Source organism: Oncorhynchus nerka, linkage group LG17 (assembly GCF_034236695.1).
Source record: "Oncorhynchus nerka isolate Pitt River linkage group LG17, Oner_Uvic_2.0, whole genome shotgun sequence".
NCBI classification, from domain to species: Eukaryota; Metazoa; Chordata; class Actinopteri; order Salmoniformes; family Salmonidae; genus Oncorhynchus; species Oncorhynchus nerka.
In genome coordinates this window covers 1,888,908-1,909,923 of record NC_088412.1, presented here as the reverse complement: position 1 = coordinate 1,909,923, position 21,016 = coordinate 1,888,908, and the positions used below count along the sequence as shown (strand labels likewise).

General features: G+C 43.6%; 1 protein-coding gene across 1 annotated transcript in view; it reads right to left on the bottom strand.

The window, feature by feature from the left end:
- LOC115126106 (C-myc promoter-binding protein-like) overlaps nucleotides 1-21,016 on the bottom strand; it is a 118,039-nt gene that overhangs the window by 42,711 nt on the left and 54,312 nt on the right. The window contains 5 exon segments of the mRNA XM_065002742.1: nucleotides 2,227-2,366; nucleotides 11,037-11,057; nucleotides 13,152-13,297; nucleotides 16,287-16,306; nucleotides 16,308-16,497. Of these exon segments, the coding sequence (XP_064858814.1) occupies nucleotides 2,227-2,366; nucleotides 11,037-11,057; nucleotides 13,152-13,297; nucleotides 16,287-16,306; nucleotides 16,308-16,497 (517 nt within the window).

Here is a 21,016-nt window from a genome sequence, read left to right as displayed (position 1 = left end):
ATGTTTTTACACTTTAGAAGTAAGCCAGCAGCCCTACCACCCTGCATCCCACTGATTGAGACTGCAGAATTCTGCAAAAATATCCCCCGTATACAACGTAAAACACTAAATAATGCACGCAGAGCAGAATTAGGCCGATACCCGCTAATTATTCAACTCCAGAAAAGAGCTGTTAAATTCTACAACCACCTAAAAGGAAGCGATTCCCAAACCTTCCATAACAAAGCCATCATCTACAGAGAGATGAACCTGGAGAAGAGTCCCCTAAGCAAGCTGGTCCTGGGGCTCTGTTCACAAACACAAAACACACCCCACAGAGCCCCAGGACAGCAACACAATTACACCCAATCAAATCATGAGAAAAACAAAAATAATATTACTTGACACATTGGAAAGAATTCACAAAAAAACTGAGCAAACTAGAATGCTATTTGGCCCTAAACAGAGAGTACACAGCGGCAGAATACCTGACCACTGTGACTGACCCAACCTTAAGGAAATCTTGGACTATGTACAGACTCAGTGAGCATAGCCTCGCTATTGAGAAAGGCCGCCGTAGGCAGACATGGCTCTCAAGAGAAGACAGGCTATGTGCTCACTGCCCACAAAATGAGGTGGAAACTGAGCTGCACTTCCTAACCTCCTGCCCAATGTATGACCATATTAGAGACACATATTTCCCTCAGATTACACAGATCCACAAAGAATTCGAAAACTCCCATATCTACTGGGTGAAATTCCACAGTGTGCCATCACAGCAGTAAGATTTGTGACCTGTTGCCACAAGAAAAGGGCAACCAGTGAAGAACAAACACCATTGTAAATACAACCCATATTTATGTTTATTTATTTTCCATTTTGTACTTGTAACTATCATTACAACACTGTATATATAGACATAATGTGACATTTAAAATGTCTTTATTATTTTGGAACTTCTGTGCATGTAATGTTTAATGTTGTTGGATTCAGGCTAACCTTTTGAACATTGAGAAATATTAAATAAATGATAGATCAGAAGCATTGTGTATATAAAGGAGTGACAGAGGGGTTTATGTCAGAACTGAATGGTTCTCTGTAGACAGATGGTTTTGGATGGACGAGAGGAGATCAAAGGATTACTATAGGGGAAGAAGATGGACATCTGTGGGATTAGGCGAAGGAGGGGTAGAGGTCAGGAGGTCAGGTAATAAGGGTTTAGTATCCTGTTACCCTCTTCCTGTAGAACCATAAGATGTCAGGATGGGAGAGAAGGAGGGGTTGGGTTGAGGGTCAGGAGAACCATAAGATGTCAGGATGGGAGAGAAGGAGGGGTTGAGGTCAGGAGGTCAGGTAATACGGATTTAGTATCCTGTTACCCTCTTCCTGTGGAACCATAAGATGTCAGGATTGGAGAGAAGGAGGGGTTGAGGTCAGGAGGTCAGGTCAGATCCCCTGAAGGGAGTAATAAGGGTTTAGTATCCTGTTACCCTCTTCCTGTGGAACCATAAGATGTCAGGATTGGAGAGAAGGAGGGGTTGAGGCCAGGAGGTCAGGTAATAAGGGTTTAGTATCCTGTTACCCTCGTCCTGTGGAACCATAAGATGTCAGGATTGGAGAGAAGGAAGGGTTGAGGCCAGGAGGTCAGGTAATAAGGGTTTAGTATCCTGTTACCCTCGTCCTGTGGAACCATAAGATGTCAGGATTGGAGAGAAGGAGGGGTTGAGGCCAGGAGGTCAGGTAATAAGGGTTTAGTATCCTGTTACCCTCGTCCTGTGGAACCATAAGATGTCAGGATTGGAGAGAAGGAGGGGTGTATAAAGTGGGGTATATATATATATACTTGTGATGGTAGGAATGTGTTTTTGTCTGAACTACAGCTGTAATGACCCTTTGGGGAGGTTTAACTTGCTTCTCTAGTGTCTGTGAGTTATTTACTCTGAAAAATTAGAACCTAACACTGTTCATTTTTTATAGTTTATTTCACTTTTGTTTATTATCTACATCACTTGCTTTGGCAATGTTAACACATGTTTCCCCTGCCAATAAAACCTTTAAATTGAAATTGAATTGGGAGAGATAGAGACAGAGATAGAGACAGAGATAGAGACAGAGTGTGTGTGTGTGTGTGTGTGTGTGTGTGTGTGTGTGTGTGTGTGTGTGTGTGTGTGTGTGTGTGTGTGTGTGTGTGTGTGTGTGTGTGTGTGTGTGTGTGTGTGTGTGTGTGTGTGTGTGTGTGTACAGTACCTATAGCAGAGTGGATGCTCCTCTCCCTGAGCCAACAGTCTTAGTTCAGGAGGGTTGATGTAGACTGTGTGTTCACTGCGATGGGACTCGTCCAGCTCTATCAACCTGGTGTCTTCTGGTCCATCACTGTCCATCTGAATCTGAAAGGGAACACACCTTCCTGATTGATTTGTCCTACATTCTGTCCGTCCACAACACAGTTCTGTCCTCTATTCTGTCTGTCCACAACACAGTCCACTATTCTGTCTGTCTACAACACAGTTCTGTCCTCTATTCTGTCTGTCTACAACACAGTCCACTATTCTGTCTGTCTACAACACAGTTCTGTCCTCTATTCTGTCTGTCTACAACACAGTTCTGTCCTCTATTCTGTCTGTCTACAACACAGTCCACTATTCTGTCTGTCTACAACACAGTTCTGTCCTCTATTCTGTCTGTCTACAACACAGTTCTGTCCTCTATTCTGTCTGTCTACAACACAGTTCTGTCCTCTAGTCTGTCTGTCCACAACACAGTTCTGTCCTCTAGTCTGTCTGTCCACAACACAGTTCTGTCCTCTATTCTGTCTGTCTACAACACAGTTCTGTCCTCTAGTCTGTCTGTCCACAACACAGTTCTGTCCTCTATTCTGTCTGTCTACAACACAGTCCACTATTCTGTCTGTCTACAACACAGTTCTGTCCTCTATTCTGTATGTCTACAACACATTTCTGTCCTCTATTCTGTCTGTCTACAACACAGTTCACAATTGAAAGACACAAGAAGGCTACAGACACAGCTACAATGAATCCATACAACAGCCAAGTTACGAAAAAATGCATTATTTCTGTCCATGAGAGTGAAAGTGCCTTTGCAATGTTCATACGACCTGTTTCTTACTTGGCAACGACTAGAAAGCGTGTACAGGGGCTAATGCTATCTATGATCAGTGGTCTGTGCCAGACAGGTACAGGGGCTAATGCTATCTATGATCAGTGGTCTGTGCCAGACAGGTACAGGGGCTAATGCTATCTATGATCAGTGGTCTGTGCCAGACAGGTACAGGGGCTAATGCTATCTATGATCAGTGGTCTGTGCCAGACAGGTACAGGGGCTAATGCTATCTATGATCAGTGGTCTGTGCCAGACAGGTACAGGGGCTAATGCTATCTATGATCAGTGGTCTGTGCCAGACAGGTACAGGGGCTAATGCTATCTATGATCAGTGGTCTGTGCCAGACAGGTCTGCTAATGCTATCTATGATCAGTGGTCTGTGCCAGACAGGTACAGGGGCTAATGCTATCTATGATCAGTGGTCTGTGCCAGACAGGATTCCAGGCCAATGATATCTATGATCAGTGGTCTGTGCCAGACAGGTACAGGGGCTAATGCTATCTATGATCAGTGGTCTGTGCCAGACAGATACAGGGGCTAATGCTATCTATGATCAGTGGTCTGTCATCTGTTGCCAGACAGGACCAGGAAATCATTGAAATTATGTCAGACAGAGAAGAGACCAGTGATTCCAGACCAGTGATTCCAGTCCAGTGATTCCGGACCAGTGATTCCGGACCAGTGATTCCAGACCAGTGATTCCAGTCCAGTGATTCCAGACCAGTGATTCCAGTCCAGTGATTCCAGACCAGTGATTCTGGACCAGTGATTCCAGACCAGTGATTCCAGTCCAGTGATTCCAGACCAGTGATTCCGGACCAGTGATTCTGGACCAGTGATTCCAGACCAGTGATTCCAGATCAGTGTTTCCAGATCAGTGATTCCAGTCCAGTGATTCCAGACCAGTGATTCCAGACCAGTGATTCTGGACCAGTGATTCCAGACCAGTGATTCCAGTCCAGTGATTCCAGACCAGTGATTCTGGACCAGTGATTCCAGACCAGTGATTCCAGACCAGTGATTCCAGATCATGACCATATTACAGATCAGAGCTCGGGGGGGGATCAACAGCGACCCCCATCACCCCTCCCTCCTTACCCCCCTTCTCTCCCTCCCCTCCGCCTCTTACCCCTCCTTCTCTCTCTCCTCTCCTCCCCCTTCACCCCTCCCTCCCTACCCCCTTCTCTCCTCCCCCTTCACCCCTCCCTACCCCCTTCTCTCCCTCCCCTCCACCTCTCCTTACCCCTCCTTCTCTCTCTCCTCTCCTCCCCCTTCACCCCTCCCTCCTTACCCCCCTTCTCTCTCTCCTCTCCTCTCCTCCCCCTTCACCCCTCCCTCCCTCCCTACCCCCCTTCTCTCCATCCCCTCCACCTCTCCTTACCCCTCCTTCTCTCTCTCCTCTCCTCCCCCTTCACCCCTCCCTCCTTACCCCCCCCTTCTCTCCCTCCCCTCCACCTCTCCTACCCCTCCTTCTCTCTCTCCTCTCCTCCCCCTTCACCCCTCCCTCCCTTACCCCCCTTCTCCCTCCCTCCCCCTCCCCCTTCTCTCTCTCCTCTCCTCCCCCTTCACCCCTCCCTCCTTCCCCCCCTTCTCTCTCTCCTCTCCTCTCCTCCCCCTTCACCCCTCCCTCCCTACCCCCCCTTCTCTCCCTCCCCTCCTTCACCCCTCCCTACCCCCCTTCTCTCCTCCCCCTTCACCCCTCCCTACCCCCTTCTCTCCCTCCCCTCACCTCTCCTTACCCCCTTCTCTCCCTCCTCTCCTCCCCTCCACCTCTCCTTACCCTCCCTTCTCTCCCTCCTCTCCTCCCCTTCTCTCTCTCCTCCCCTTCCCTTCTCTCCCTCCTCTCCTCCCCCTCACCTCTCCTTACCCTCCCTTCTCTCCCTCCTCCTCCTCCCTTCTCCCCTCCCTTCCTCCCTCCCCCTCTACTTACACCAATAATCTGAACTGCCATGCATCATAGTCCTTACCCCTCCCTTCTCTCCCTCCCTCCTCTCCTCTCCTTACCCCTCCCTTCTCTCCCTCCCTCCTCTCCTCTCCTTACCCCTCCCTTCTCTCCCTCCTCTCCCCTCCTTCACCTCTCCTTACCCCTCCCTTCTCTCCCTCCTCTCCTCTCCTCTCCTTACCCCTCCCTTCTCTCCCTCCTCTCCTCTCCTAATTCTATGAGCCTGAATCCTCTCCTTACCCCTCCCTTCTCTCCCTCCTCTCCTCTCCTCTCCTTACCCTCTCCTTCTCTCCCTCCCTCCTCTCCTCTCCTTACCCCTCCCTTCTCTCCCTCCTCTCCCCTCCTTCACCTCTCAGAGAGAGTACCCCTCCCTTTTGCCATGCCAAGGATACGTCAAGTCCACCCCTCCTCACTCACTCCCCTCCCCCTCTCCTAGTCTACATGAATCCAGCCTCCACTGACCTGAACATAATTCTATAATCTCATGTTGCTCTATGAGGCTATTACAGAACACACACACACACACACACACACACACACACACACACACACACACACACGCAAATACAAATCGAGCAGTGGGTCTGGCTGGAAATGAACAAACTAGCCTTGTTCGGTCCAACTTCCTCTAGCTGACAGAAAGTATATGAGTCATCAGAGAGAGTAGAGAGAATAAAGCAAGGTATTTCATTCTACAGGGCACTGTATTGTACTATATTGTATTGTACTGTATTGTACTGTACTATATTGTATTGTACCATATTGTACTGTATTATATTGTACTACATTGTATTGTACTGTATTGTACTGTATTGTACTGTATTATATTGTACTATATTTTACTATATTGTATTGTACTGTATTGTACTGCATTATATTGTACTGTATTGTACTGTATTGTATTGTACTATATTGTACTGTATTGTACTGTATTATATTGTATTGTATTGTACTGTACTTTACTGTATTGTACTGTATTGTACTGTATTATATTGTACTGTATTGTACTGTATTGTACTGTATTATATTGTACTATATTGTACTATATTGTATTGTACTGTATTGTACTGTATTATATTGTACTGTATTCTACTGTACTATATTGTACTGTACTATATTGTATTGCACTATATTGTACTGTATTGTACTGTATTGCACTGTATTGTACTGCATTGTACTGTACTTTACTGTATTGCACTGTATTGTACTGCATTGTACTGTACTTTACTGTATTGTACTGTACTTCACTGTATTGTACTGTAATTTACTCTATTGTACTGTACTTTACTGTATTGTACTGTATTGTACTGTATTGTACTGTATTATATTGTACTATATTGTACTGTATTCTACTGTACTATATTGTACTGTACTATATTGTATTGCACTATATTGTACTGTATTGTACTGTATTGCACTGTATTGTACTGTACTTTACTGTATTGTACTGTAATCTACTGTATTGTACTGTACTTTACTGTATTGTATTGTACTGTATTATATTGTACTTTATTGTACTGTGCTTTACTATATTGTACTGTACTGTATTGTATTGTATTATATTGTACTATATTATATTGTACTGTATTGTACTGTATTGCACTGTATTGTACTGCACTTTACTGTATTGTACTGCACTTTACTGTATTGTACTGCACTTTACTGTATTGTACTGTACTTTACTGTATTGTACTGTACTTTACTGTATTGTACTGTACTTTGCTTCTACACCTGCATTGCTTGCTGTTTGGGGTTTTAGGCTGGGTTTCTGTACAGCACTTTGAGATATCAGCTGATGTACGAAGGGCTATATAAATACATTTGATTTGATTTGATATTGTACTGTACTATATTGTATTGTACTGTATTGTACTGTACTATATTGTATTGTACTGTATTGTACTGTACTATATTGTATTGTACTATATTGTATTGTACTTTACATTGTACTGTATTGTACTGTATTGTACTGTATTGTACTGTACTTTACTGTATTGTACTGTATTGTAAAGTATTGTATTGTACTGTATTGCACTGTACTTTACTGTATTGTACTGTACTTTACTCTGTTGTACTATATTGTGTTGTATTGTACTGTATTTATGTTTTATGCAACCTGGCCCATGATTATTGATGTGCCATTATTTCTGTCTCTACTTTGCAAATTCTTCCACCATATTTATTTATTTTGCTCCTTTGCACCCCATTATTTTTATTTCTACTTTGCACATTCTTCCACTGCAAATCAAACATTCCAGTGTTTTACTATATTGTATTTACTTCGCCACCATGGCCTTTTTTTGCCTTTACCTCCCTTATCTCACCTCATTTGCTCACATTGTATATAGACTTATTTTTCTACTGTGTTATTGACTGTATGTTTGTTTATTCCATGTGTAACTCTGTGTTGTATGTGTCACACTGCTTTGCTTTATCTTGGCCAGGTCGCAGTTGTAAATGAGAACTTGTTCTCAACTAGCCTACCTGGTTAAATAAAGGTGAAATAAAAATAAATAACAATGATATGAAGTACAGGGAGTGGATTAGCTAAAGGGACAATTGGTACCAGACAGGGCCTGAGTAGACAGGGAGTGGATTATTAACCAGACTTTACCCAGGCTACTGTTTGGGTAGACACGCCAAGTGGATAAGTTAAATCCAGACTGTGTACCCAGGCTATACAGATGTAAGAGAGTGGATTAGCTAAAGGGACTGGTACCCAGGCTATACAGTAGACAGGGAGTGGATTAGTTAAAGAGACTGGTACCCAGGCTATACAGAAGACAGGCAGTGGATTAGCTAAAGGGACTGGACAGGCTATACAGTAGACAGGGAGTGGATTAGTTAAAGAGACTGGTACCCAGGCTATACAGTAGACATGGAGTGGATTAGCTAAAGAGACTGGTACCCAGGCTATACAGTAGACAGGGAGTGGATTAGTTAAAGAGACTGGTACCCAGGCTATACAGTAGACAGAGAGTGGATTAGCTAAAGGGACTGGTACCCAGGCTATACAGTAGACAGGGAGTGGATTAGTTAAAGAGACTGGTACCCAGGCTATACAGTAGACAGGGAGTGGATTAGTTAAAGAGACTGGTACCCAGGCTATACAGTAGACAGAGAGTGGATTAGCTAAAGGGACTGGTACCCAGGCTATACAGTAGACAGGGAGTGGATTAGTTAAAGAGACTGGTACCCAGGCTATACAGTAGACATGGAGTGGATTAGCTAAAGAGACTGGTACCCAGGCTATACAGTAGACAGGGAGTGGATTAGCTAAAGAGACTGGTACCCAGGCTATACAGTAGACAGGGAGTGGATTAGCTAAAGAGACTGGTACCCAGGCTATACAGTAGACAGGGAGTGGATTAGCTAAAGAGACTGGTACCCAGGCTATTACAGTAGACACCTTGTGGAGTGGGTTAGCTAAAGAGACTGGTACCATCAGGCTATTTACAGTAGACATGGAGTGGATTATCATGTTGATTTAAAGAGACTGGTAACTTTACATCAGGTTGATTTATCCTGGCTTCAGGGAGTGGATTAGCTTTACATCATGTTGATTTATACTGGCTTCAGACTAGCCCCTGACACCATGTTGATTTATCCTGGCTTCTGTGTAACATCATGTTGATTTATACTGGCTTCATGAGGGAGTAACTTTACATCAGGTTGATTTATACTGGCTTCATGAGGGAGTAACTTTACATCAGGTTGATTTATACGATCAAGATTATACTACCAACTCAAATCTCATCTTTCACCAAGTCGCTTCATGAGGGAGTAACTTTACATCAGGTTGATTTATCCTGGCTTCATGAGGGAGGCTGACTCAAATCTCATCTTTCACCGACACGGATAATTAAGAGCTGGCGGGTTATGCACCGGCTGGACAGAGAAGCTATGTCTGGTAAGACGAGGGGCGGGTTGTGTGTCTATTTGTCATTAACAGCTGGTGCGTGATGTCTAATATTAAAGAAGTCTCGAGGTATTGCTCGCCTGAGGTAGAGTACCTTATGATAAGCTGTAGACCACACTATCTACCAAGAGAGTTCTCATCTATATTATGCACAGCCGTCTATTCACCATCACAAACCGATGCACAAAGACTGCACTCAACCAGAAGCGGCGCTCCTAGTGGCCGGTGACTTTAAAGCTGGCAAACTTAAATCTGTTTTACCTCATTTCTACCAGACGTAAAAAACTCTAGACCACATTTACTCCACACACAGAGATGCATACAAAACTCGCCCTCCAAATACACCTCTGCTGTTTTCAATCAAGATCTCAGCGATCACTGCCTCATTGCCTGCATCCGTAATGGGTCTGTAATCAAACGACCTCCACTCATCACTGTAAAAACGCTCCCTGAAACATTTCTGTGAGCAGGCCTTTCTAATCGACCTGGCCGGGGTATCCTGGAATGACATTGACCTCAGGTAGCAGTTGCAAATGAGAACTTGTTCTCAACTAGCCTACCTGGTTAAATAAAGGTGAAATAAAAAAAAACTCATCCCGTCAGTAGATGATGCCTGGCTATTCTTTAAAAGTGCCTTCCTCACCATCTTAAATAAGCATGCCCCTCTCAAAAAATGTAGAACTAGGAATAGATATAGTCTTTGGTTCACCCCAGACTTGACTGCCCTTGACCAGCACAAAAACATCCTGTGGCGTTCTGCATTAGCATCGAATAGTCCCCGTGATATGCAGCTGTTCAGGGAAGTTAGGAACAAATATACACAGGCAGTTAGAAAAGCTAAGGCAAGATTTTTCAAACAGAAATTTGCATCCTGTAGTACTAACTCAAAAAGGTTCTGGGACACTGTAAAGTCCATGGAGAATAAGAGCACCTCCTCCCAGCTGCCCACTGCTCTGAGGCTAGGAAACACTGTCACCACCGATAAATCCACTATAATTGAGAATTTCAATAAGCATTTCTCTACGGCTGGCCATGCTTTCCACCTCACTACCCCTACCCCAGTCAACTGCGCGGCACCCTCCACAGCAACCCGCCAAAGCCCCCATCATTTCACCTTTACCCAAATACAGATAGCTGACGTTCTGAAAGAGCTGCAAAATCTGGACCCCTACAAATCAGCCGGGCTAGATAATCTGGACCCTCTCTTTCTAAAAATATCTGCCGAAATTGTTGCAACCCCTATTACTAGCCTAAGAGACATTACTGCAGCTGTATTCATCGACCTGGCCAAGGCTTTCGACTCTGTCAATCACCACATTCTTATTGGCAGACTCGACAGCCTTGGTTTCTCAAATGATTGCCTTGTCTGGTTTACCAACTACTTCTCTGATAGAGTTCAGTGTGTCAAATCGGAGGGACTGTTGTCCGGTCCTCTGACAGTCTCTATGGGGGTGCCACAGGGTTCAATTCTCGGGCCGACTCTCTTTCCTGTATACATCAATGATGTTGCTCAATGATTTTTGCTCGTGACAAAATAAACTTTGATTTGATTTGGTTATTGTTATTTTATTTGTAATTTTTTACTTTAGTTTATTTGGTAAATATTTTCTTAAAAAGATAAAATATTTTATTTTCTTTCTTGAGCATTTCACGGTTAGGTCTGTATTCGGGACACATGTGACAAATAAAGTTTGATTTTATATTATTTGAATTTGGTGTTTGTCACATTTTTGTGAATTCTTGGTTTGGTGAGCGGACCCCCAGACCTCACAACCATAAAAGGCAATGGGTTCTATAACTGATTCAAGTATTTTTTTATCCAGATCCTAATTGGTCTGTTGAATGTCATGTTCCTTTATGTGTTCTCTGTCTCTCTCCTCTTTCTCAAACTTCTGTTCACCACTGTGTCTCTCTCTCTATGGTTAACACCACATCCTACAACTGTACCCAGCACTGCAGCTGAGTCACAACCCATGAAGAAGATTGGGGGGAATGTTCTAAGTTAGTTTCTAAGCTATAACATTGAAACGTAAAGAATATACAAAGAAGAAGAAGAAGATGGTCTGAGAGCTTACCTTGCTTCCATTGCTGTAAATCTGTCCAAGCAAGACCCAAGATCTCAGGTAGATAGGCAGGTAGACAGACAGGAAGACAGGCAGGAAGACAGGCAGGAAGACAGGCAGGAAGACAGGCGGGTAGACAGGCAGGTAGACAGGCGGGTAGACAGGCGGGTAGACAGGCGGGTAGACAGGCAGGTAGACAGGCGGGTAGACAGGCAGGTAGACAGACGGGTAGACAGGCAGGCAGGTAGACAGACAGACAGGTAGATTTGCAGACAGGCAGACAGGTAGACAGGTATATTGGCAGACAGTCAGACAGGTAGACAGGCAGGTAGACAGGCGGGTAGACAGGCGGGTAGACAGGCAGGTAGACAGGCGGGTAGACAGGCAGGTAGACAGACGGGTAGACAGGCAGGCAGGTAGACAGACAGACAGGTAGATTTGCAGACAGGCAGACAGGTAGACAGGTATATTGGCAGACAGTCAGACAGGTAGACAGGCAGGTAGACAGGCGGGTAGACAGGTGGGTAGACAGGTGGGTAGACAGGCAGGTAGACAGGCAGGTAGACAGGCAGACAGGCAGGTAGACAGGCAGGTAGACAGGCGGACAGGTAGACAGGCAGACAGGTAGACAGCCAGGTAGACAGGTGGGTAGACAGGCAGGTAGACAGGCAGGTAGACAGGAGAGTGTAGAGGAAAAGCACCAGGCAGGTAGACAGACAGGTAGACAGACAGGAGAGTGTAGAGGAAAAGCACCAGACAGGTAGACAGACAGGAGAGTGTAGAGGAAAAGCACCAGGCAGGTAGACAGACAGGTAGACAGACAGGTAGACAGACAGGAGAGTGTAGAGGAAAAGCACCAGGCAAGTAGACAGACAGGTAGACAGACAGGTAGACGGACAGGTAGACAGGAGAGTGTAGAGGAAAAGCACCAGGCAGGTAGACAGACAGGTAGACAGACAGGTAGACAGACAGGTAGACAGGAGAGTGTAGAGGAACAGCACCAGGCAGGTAGACAGACAGGTAGACAGACAGGTAGACAGACAGGTAGACAGGAGAGTGTAGAGGAAAAGCACCAGGCAGGTAGACAGACAGGTAGACAGACAGGTAGACAGACAGGTAGACAGACATGAGAGTGTAGAGGAAAAGCACCAGGCAGGTAGACAGACAGGTAGACAGACAGGTAGACGGACAGGTAGACAGGAGAGTGTAGAGGAAAAGCACCAGACAGAGGGAGAAAGAAAGAAAGAGATGAAGGATTGAGAACAGAAGGACTAGTACTAATTGTAGCCTAAAGGGACAAGCGTTGTTCTACAACTTCCTGAATGTTTCCTGTTGGTTTAGCCAAAGGCCCTGTATAATGATACATTATGAATACATTCTGGATGAGATACTGAATCTCACAAACAACTCAGATGACTGATAAACTTATCTTAATTTAAGGACCGCCTACAATTTCAAATACATGAGCTGTGTCCTGTGAATGACTCGTTCTACGTAAATACATGGTTGGAAATACAGTACACGAAGACTAACAAACCACTGAACGATGCAATACTACGTGCAGTGAAATGCTTCGTTGAATACTATTTATGGTGTGCTGGTCCATCTTATTCTCTATGGACAAACAAGTCTTCCCTAACTGACACACTCAAGAAAGCCAGGCTAGAATGTTAGTCTGAGAATTCTATAGGACGTTTAGCCAGGCTAGAATGTTAGTCTGAGAATTCTATAGGACGTTAAGCCAGAATAGAATGTTAGTCTGAGAATTCTATAGGACGTTTAGCCAGGCTAGAATGTTAGTCTGAGAATTCTATAGGACGTTAAGCCAGAATAGAATGTTAGTCTGAGAATTCTATAGGACGTTAAGCCAGAATAGAATGTTAGTCTGAGAATTCTATAGGACGTTTAGCCAGGCTAGAATGTTAGTCTGAGAATTCTATAGGACGTTAAGCCAGAATAGAATGTTAGTCTGAGAATTCTATAGGACGTTAAGCCAGAATAGAATGTTAGTCTGAGAATTCTATAGGACGTTATCATCGTACCTTATTCAACACACAGAATATTATAGGACATTATCATCTTACCTTATCAACACACTGAGAATACTATAGGACATTATCATCTTACTTTATCCACACACTCGTCGAAGAAGGCCAGACTGGCGTCTTTATCGCTGACGAAGGAACATTCCTCGATGAACCGGATAAACATCTGGGTTTTGATCATCTGGGAGTAGAACTTCTGGTGGGAACGATCCCGGCTCTTCAAGAACCCTGAGGAGGATGACAACCATATGACAACCATATGACAACCACATGACAACCACACGACAACCAAACTACAACCATACGATAACCACACGACAACCACATGACAACCACATGATAACCACATAACAACCACATGACAACCACATGATAACCACATGACAACCACACGACAACCACATGACAACCACATGACAACCACATGACAACCACATGACAACCACACGACAACCACATGACAACCACATGACAACCACATGACAACCACACGACAACCACATGACAACCACATGACAACCACATGACAACCACACGACACTAAATCACCATTACACTAAATCACCATTACACCAAATCACCATTACACTAAATCACCATTACACCAAATCACCATTACACTAAATCACCATTAGTCACTAAATCACCATTACACTAAATCACCATACATCATTAGTCACTAAATCACCATACATCATTAGTCACTAAATCACCATTACACTAATTCACCATTACACTAAATCACCATTACACTAAATCACCATTACACCTAATCACCATTACACCAAATCACCATTACACCAAATCACCATACATCATTAGTCACTAAATCACCATTAGTCACTGAATCACCATTACACTAAATCACCATACATCATTAGTCACCAAATCACCATTAGTCACTAATCACCATTAGTCACTAAATCACCATTAGTCACCAAATCACCATTAGTCACTAATCACCATTAGTCACTAAATCTCCATACATCATTAGTCACTAAATACCCATACATCATTAGTCACTAAATCACCATACATCATTAGTCACTAAATCACCATTAGTCACTAAATCACCATTAGTCACCAAATCACCATTAGTCACTAATCACCATTAGCCACTAAATCTCCATACATCATTAGTCACTAAATACCCATACATCATTAGTCACTAAATCACCATTAGTCACTGAATCACCATTACACTAATTCACCATACATCATTAGTCACTAAATCACCATACATCATTAGTCACTAAATCACCATTACACTAAATCACCATTACACTAAATCACCATTACACTAAATCACCATTACACTAAATCACCATTACACCAAATCACCATTACACTAAATCACCATTACACCAAATCACCATTACACCAAATCACCATACATCATTAGTCACTAAATCACCATTAGTCACTGAATCACCATTACACTAAATCACCATTACACTAAATCACCATACATCATTAGTCACCAAATCACCATTAGTCACTAATCACCATTAGTCACTAAATCTCCATACATCATTAGTCACTAAATACCCATACATCATTAGTCACTAAATACCCATACATCATTAGTCACTAAATCACCATACATCATTAGTCACTAAATCACCATTAGTCACTAAATCACCATTAGTCACTAAATCACCATACATCATTAGTCACTAAATCACCATACATCATTAGTCACTAAATCACCATTAGTCACTAAATCACCATACATCATTAGTCACTAAATCACCATACATCACTAGTCACTAAATCACCATACATCATTAGTCACTAAATCACCATTAGTCACTAATCACCATTAGTCTCTAAATCACCATACATCACTAGTCACTAAATCACCATACATCATTAGTCACTAAATCACCATACATCATTAGTCACTAAATCACCATTCATCATTAGTCACTAAATCACCATTAGTCACTAAATCACCATTAGTCACTAAATCACCATACATCATTAGTCACTAAATCACCATACATCATTAGTCACTAAATCACCATACATCATTAGTCACTAAATCACCATTAGTCACTAATCACCATTAGTCTCTAAATCACCATACATCACTAGTCACTAAATCACCATACATCATTAGTCACTAAATCACCATACATCATTAGTCACTAAATCACCATTAGTCACTAAATCACCATTAGTCACTAAATCACCATACATCATTAGTCACTAAATCACCATTAGTCACTAAATCACCATACATCATTAGTCACTAAATCACCATTAGTCACTAAATCACCATACATCATTAGTCACTAAATCACCATTAGTCACTAAATCACCATACATCATTAGTCACTAAATCACCATTAGTCACTAAATTACCATACATCATTAGTCACTAAATCACCATTAGTCACTAAATCACCATACATCATTAGTCACTAAATCACCATACATCATTAGTCACTAAATCAGTTCAGGTCCAACTCTGCAGGCACTACTCCAGACCTCATTGTTAGGATGGACCAGCTTCAGAGTTAAACTGTATACATCACTAGTTAAACTAAATCGACCACATCATTAGTCACTAAATAAACTGCATACATCATGCAGAGTTAAACTAAATCACCATTAGTCACTAAATCACTGCAGGGTTAATACATCATTAGTCACTAAATCACCATTAGTCACTAAATCACTGCATACATCATTAGTCACTAAATCACCATTAGTCACTAAGTTAAACTGTAGAGCATCATTAGTCACTAAATCACTGCAGGGTTACATAAACTGTAGTCACAGAGTTAAACTGCAGAGCAGGTCCAAGTTAAACTGTAGAGCAGGTCACTGCACTTAAACTGTAGAGACCTGCATTGTTAAATAGACCAGCTTCAGAGTTAAACTGTAGAGCAGGTCGACTGCAGAGTTAAACTGTAGAGCAGGTCGACTGCAGAGTTAAACTGTAGAGCAGGTCGACTGCAGAGTTAAACTGCAGAGCAGGTCGACTGCAGAGTTAAACTGTAGAGCAGGTCGACTGCAGAGTTAAACTGTAGAGCAGGTCGACTGCAGAGTTAAACTGACTGCAGAGCGATAACAGTCTGTCTACATGCAGAGTTCAACGGAAGGAGGCGAGAGGAGAATAAATCGGAGATGTAGAAAACTTCCACTGTACTCCAAGTGTGGCTAATTCTCCTGTAGGAATGGTGCAAATCAGATGTAAACAGCTACTAACCTTGCAAGTCGTCCGAGCTTGGTCCTTTCGGAGGGGGCCTGCGTGATGGGGAGGAGGTAAGAGCGGTACCCTTTCAATATGGCCGCCATGAACCTAAGGAAGGCTTCCTGGATCTGCATCTCTAGCGTGTGGAGGCTCTTCCCTCCGCTCGCCAGGTCTGGGTCAATCGCAGTGGGCTCCATCTGACCATCCTCGCCGCTGACTTGGCCACCTGGACAATAGAGACAGGTGTTAATCGACTAACCTCAGACACAAGCCCCTGTTGGACAATAGGACCAGAAATACTGTACATTCTGCTTTTATGAAGTGTTTTTTTTAAGTCAGCATTTTTATATTGATGGTTTGCTTTGTCTTTAGTTAGGTAATACATTCACAGAGGTCTATAAAGGTGACAGAAATGGTAGATGGCACGGTACATCCAAAAGCTTTCCGACCCGAAATGGATAATAAGAAGATTGTGGGAGCTGTATTGTTAGATTTCAGTGCCGCCCTTTGATACTATTGACCATAACCTGTTGTTGAGAAAACTTGTGTTATGGCTTTTCAACCTCAGCTCTGAATCCACAACATGGCAATCTATCTAATATAACTCAAAGGGTTTTCTTTAATGGAAGCATCTCTAATGTCAAACATGTAAAGTGTGGTGTACCGCAGGGCAGCTCTGTAGGCCCTCTACTCTTTTCTATTTTTTTTACCAATGACCTGCCACTGGCATTAAACACAGCAGGTGTGTCCATGTATGCTGATGATTCAACCATATACCCATCAGCAACCACAGCTAATGATATCACTGAAACCCTTAACAAAGAGTTGCAGTCTGTTTTGGAATGGGTGGCCAGTAATAAACTGGTCCTGAACATCTCTAAAACTAAGAGTATTGTATTTGGTACATACCATTTCTTAAGTTCTAGACCTCAGCTGAATCTGGTAATGAATAGTGTGGCTGTTGAACAAGTTGAGGAGACTAAATGACTTGGTGTTACCTTAGATTGTAAACAGTCATGGTCAAAACATATAGATTCAATGGTTGTGAAGATGGGGAGAGGTCTGTCCGTAATAAAGAGATGCTCTGCTTTTTTGACACCACACTCCACAAAGCAAGTCCTGTCGGCTCTAGTTTGGTCTCATCTTGATTATTGTCCAGTCGTGTGGTCCAGTGCTGCAAGGAAAGACCTAGTTAAACTGCAGCTGGCCCAGAACAGAGCGGTTCGTTTTACTCTCAGTTGTAATCAGAGGGCTAATATTAACACTATGCTGCCAGTCTCTCTTGGCTAAGAGTTGAGGAGAGACTGACTGTAATCAGGGGGCTGATATTAACACTATGCTGCCAGTCTCTCTTGGCTCAGAGTTGAGGAGAGACTGACTGTAATCAGAGGGCTGATATTAACACTATGCTGCCAGTCTCTCTTGGCTAAGAGTTGAGGAGAGACTGACTGTAATCAGAGGGCTGCCCAGTCTCTCTTGGCTAAGAGTTGAGGAAAGACTGACTGTAATCAGAGGGCTGATATTAACACTGCTGCCAGTCTCTCTTGGCTAAGAGTTGAGGAAAGACTGACTGTAATCAGAGGGCTGATATTAACACTATGCTTCCAGTCTCTCTTGGCTTGACTGCTGTAATCAGAGAGTTGGAGTTGGAGAGACTGACTGTAATCAGAGGGCTGCCCAGTCTCTCTTGGCTAAGAGTTGAGAAGAGACTGACTGTAATCAGGGGGCTGATATTAATACTATGCTGCCAGTCTCTCTTGGCTGAGAGTTGAGGAAAGACTGACTGTAATCAGAGGGCTGATATTAACACTGCTGCCAGTCTCTCTTGGCTAAGAGTTGAGAAAAGACTGACTGTAATCAGAGGGCTGATATTAACACTATGCTGCCAGTCTCTCTTGGCTGAGAGTTGAGGAGAGACTGACTGTAATCAGAGGGCTGCCCAGTCTCTCTTGGCTAAGAGTTGAGAAGAGACTGACTGTAATCAGAGTGCTGATATTAACACTATGCTGCCAGTCTCTCTTGGCTAAGAGTTGAGGAGAGACTGACTGTAATAATCAGTTGAGGGCTGCCCTATGCTGCCAGTCTCTCTTGGCTAAGAGTTAAGAGTTGAGCTGAAAGACTGACTGTAATCAGAGGGCTGATATTAATACTATGCTGCCAGTCTCTCTTGGCTAAGAGTTGAGGAAAGACTGACTGTAATCAGAGGGCTGATATTAATACTATGCTGCCAGTCTCTCTTGGCTAAGAGTTGAGGAAAGACTGACTGTAATCAGAGGGCTGCCCAGTCTCTCTTGGCTAAGAGTTGAGGAAAGACTGACTGTAATCAGAGGGCTGATATTAATACTATGCTGCCAGTCTCTCTTGGCTAAGAGTTGAGGAAAGACTGACTGTAATCAGAGGGCTGATATTAATACTATGCTGCCAGTCTCTCTTGGCTAAGAGTTGAGGAAAGACTGACTGCGTCACTTCTTCTTTTTATAAGAAACATTAATGTGTTGAAAATCCCAAATTGTTCGCGAAGTCAACTTACACACAGCTCTGACACACACACTTACCCCAGCAGACAGCTCTGACACACACACTTACCCCAGCAGACATGCCACCAGGGGTCTTTTCACAGTCCCCGAATCCAGAACAAATTCAAGAAAGCGTACAGAATTATATAGAGACATTATTGCATGGAACTCTGTTCCATCTCATATTGCTCAAATAAACAGCAAACCTGGTTTGAAAAAACAGATAAAGCAACACCTCGCGGCACAACGCCTCTCCCCTATTTGACCTAGATAGTTTGTGTGTATTCGTATTGATATGTAGGCTACATGTGCCTTTTCAAAAAATGCATGTAATTCTGTCCTCGAGCTGTTCTTGTCTATTAATGTTCTGTATTATGTCATGTTTCATGTTTTGTGTTGGACCCCAGGAAGTGTAGCTGCTGCTTTGGCAACATCTAATGGAGATCCATAATAAACCCCAGGAAGAGTAGCTGCTGCTTTTTAACAACAGCTAATGGAGATCCATAATAAACCCCAGGAAGAGGAGCTGCTGCTTTGGCAGGAACTAATGGGGATCCATAATAAACCCCAGGAAGAGGAGCTGTTGATTTTGCAACAGCTAATGGAGATCCATAATAAACCCCAGGAAGAGTAGCTGCTGCCTTGACAGGAACTAATGGAGATCCATAATAAACCCCAGGAAGAGTAGCTGCTGCCTTGGCAGGAACTAATGGGGATCCATAATAAACCCCAGGAAGAGGAGCTGTTGATTTTGCAACAGCTAATGGAGATCCATAATAAACCCCAGGAAGAGTAGCTGCTGCCTTGGCAACAGGAACTAATGGAGATCCATAATAAACCCCAGGAAGAGTAGCTGCTTGCCTTGGATCCATAATAAACCCCAGGAAGAGGAGCTGTTGATTTTGCAACAGCTAATGGAGATCCATAATAAACCCCAGGAAGAGTAGCTGCTGCCTTGACAGGAACTAATGGGGATCCATAAACCCCAGGAAATAAACCCCAGGAAGAGTAGCTGCACTTGCCTTGGGATCCATAATAAACCCCAGGAACTAATGGAGATCCATAATAAACCCCAGGAAGAGTAGCTGCTGCCTTGATCCATAATAAACACAGGAACTAATGGAGATCCATAATAAACCCCAGGAAGAGTAGCTGCTGCCTTGGCAGGAACTAATGTAGCTGCTGTTTTGGCATGGGAAGCTGTTGATTTTGCAACAGCTAATGGAGATCCATAATAAACCCCAGGAAGAGTAGCTGCTGCCTTGGCAACAGGAACTAATGGAGATCCATAATAAACCCCAGGAAGAGTAGCTGCTGCCTTGACAGGAACTAATGGGGATCCATAATAAACCCCAGGAAGAGGAGCTGTTGATTTTGCAACAGCTAATGGAGATCCATAATAAACCCCAGGAAGAGTAGCTGCTGCCTTGACAGGAACTAATGGGGATCCATAATAAACCCCAGGAAGAGTAGCTGCTGCCTTGGCAACAGGAACTAATGGAGATCCATAATAAACCCCAGGAAGAGTAGATGCTGCCTTGGCAGGAACTAATGGAGATCCATAATAAACCCCAGGAAGAGTAGCTGCTGCCTTGGCAGGAACTAATGGGGTTCCATAATAAACCCCAGGAAGAGGAGCTGCTGCCTTGGCAGGAACTAATGGGGATCCATAATAAACACCAGGAAGAGGAGCTGTTGATATTGCAACAGCTAATGGAGATCCATAATAAACCCCAGGAAGAGTAGATGCTGCCTTGGCAGGAACTAATGGAGATCCATAATAAACCCCAGGAAGAGTAGCTGCTGCTTTGGCAGGAACTAATGGGGATCCATAATAAACCCCAGGAAGTGTAGCTGCTGCCTTGACAGGAACTAATGGGGATCCATAATAAACCACAGGAAGAGTAGCTGCTGCCTTGGCAGGAACTAATGGGGATCCATAATAAACCCCAGGAAGAGTAGCTGCTGCCTTGACAGGAACTAATGGGGATCCATAATAAACCCCAGGAAGAGTAGCTGCTGCCTCGGCAGGAACTAATGGGGATCCATAATAAACCCCAGGAAGAGTAGCTGCTGCCTTGGCAGGAACTAATGGGGATCCATAATAAACCCCAGGAAGAGGAGCTGCTGCCTCGCCAGGAACTAATGGGGATCCATAATAAACCCCAGGAAGAGTAGCTGCTGCCTTGGCAGGAACTAATGGGGATCCATAATAAACCTCAGGAAGAG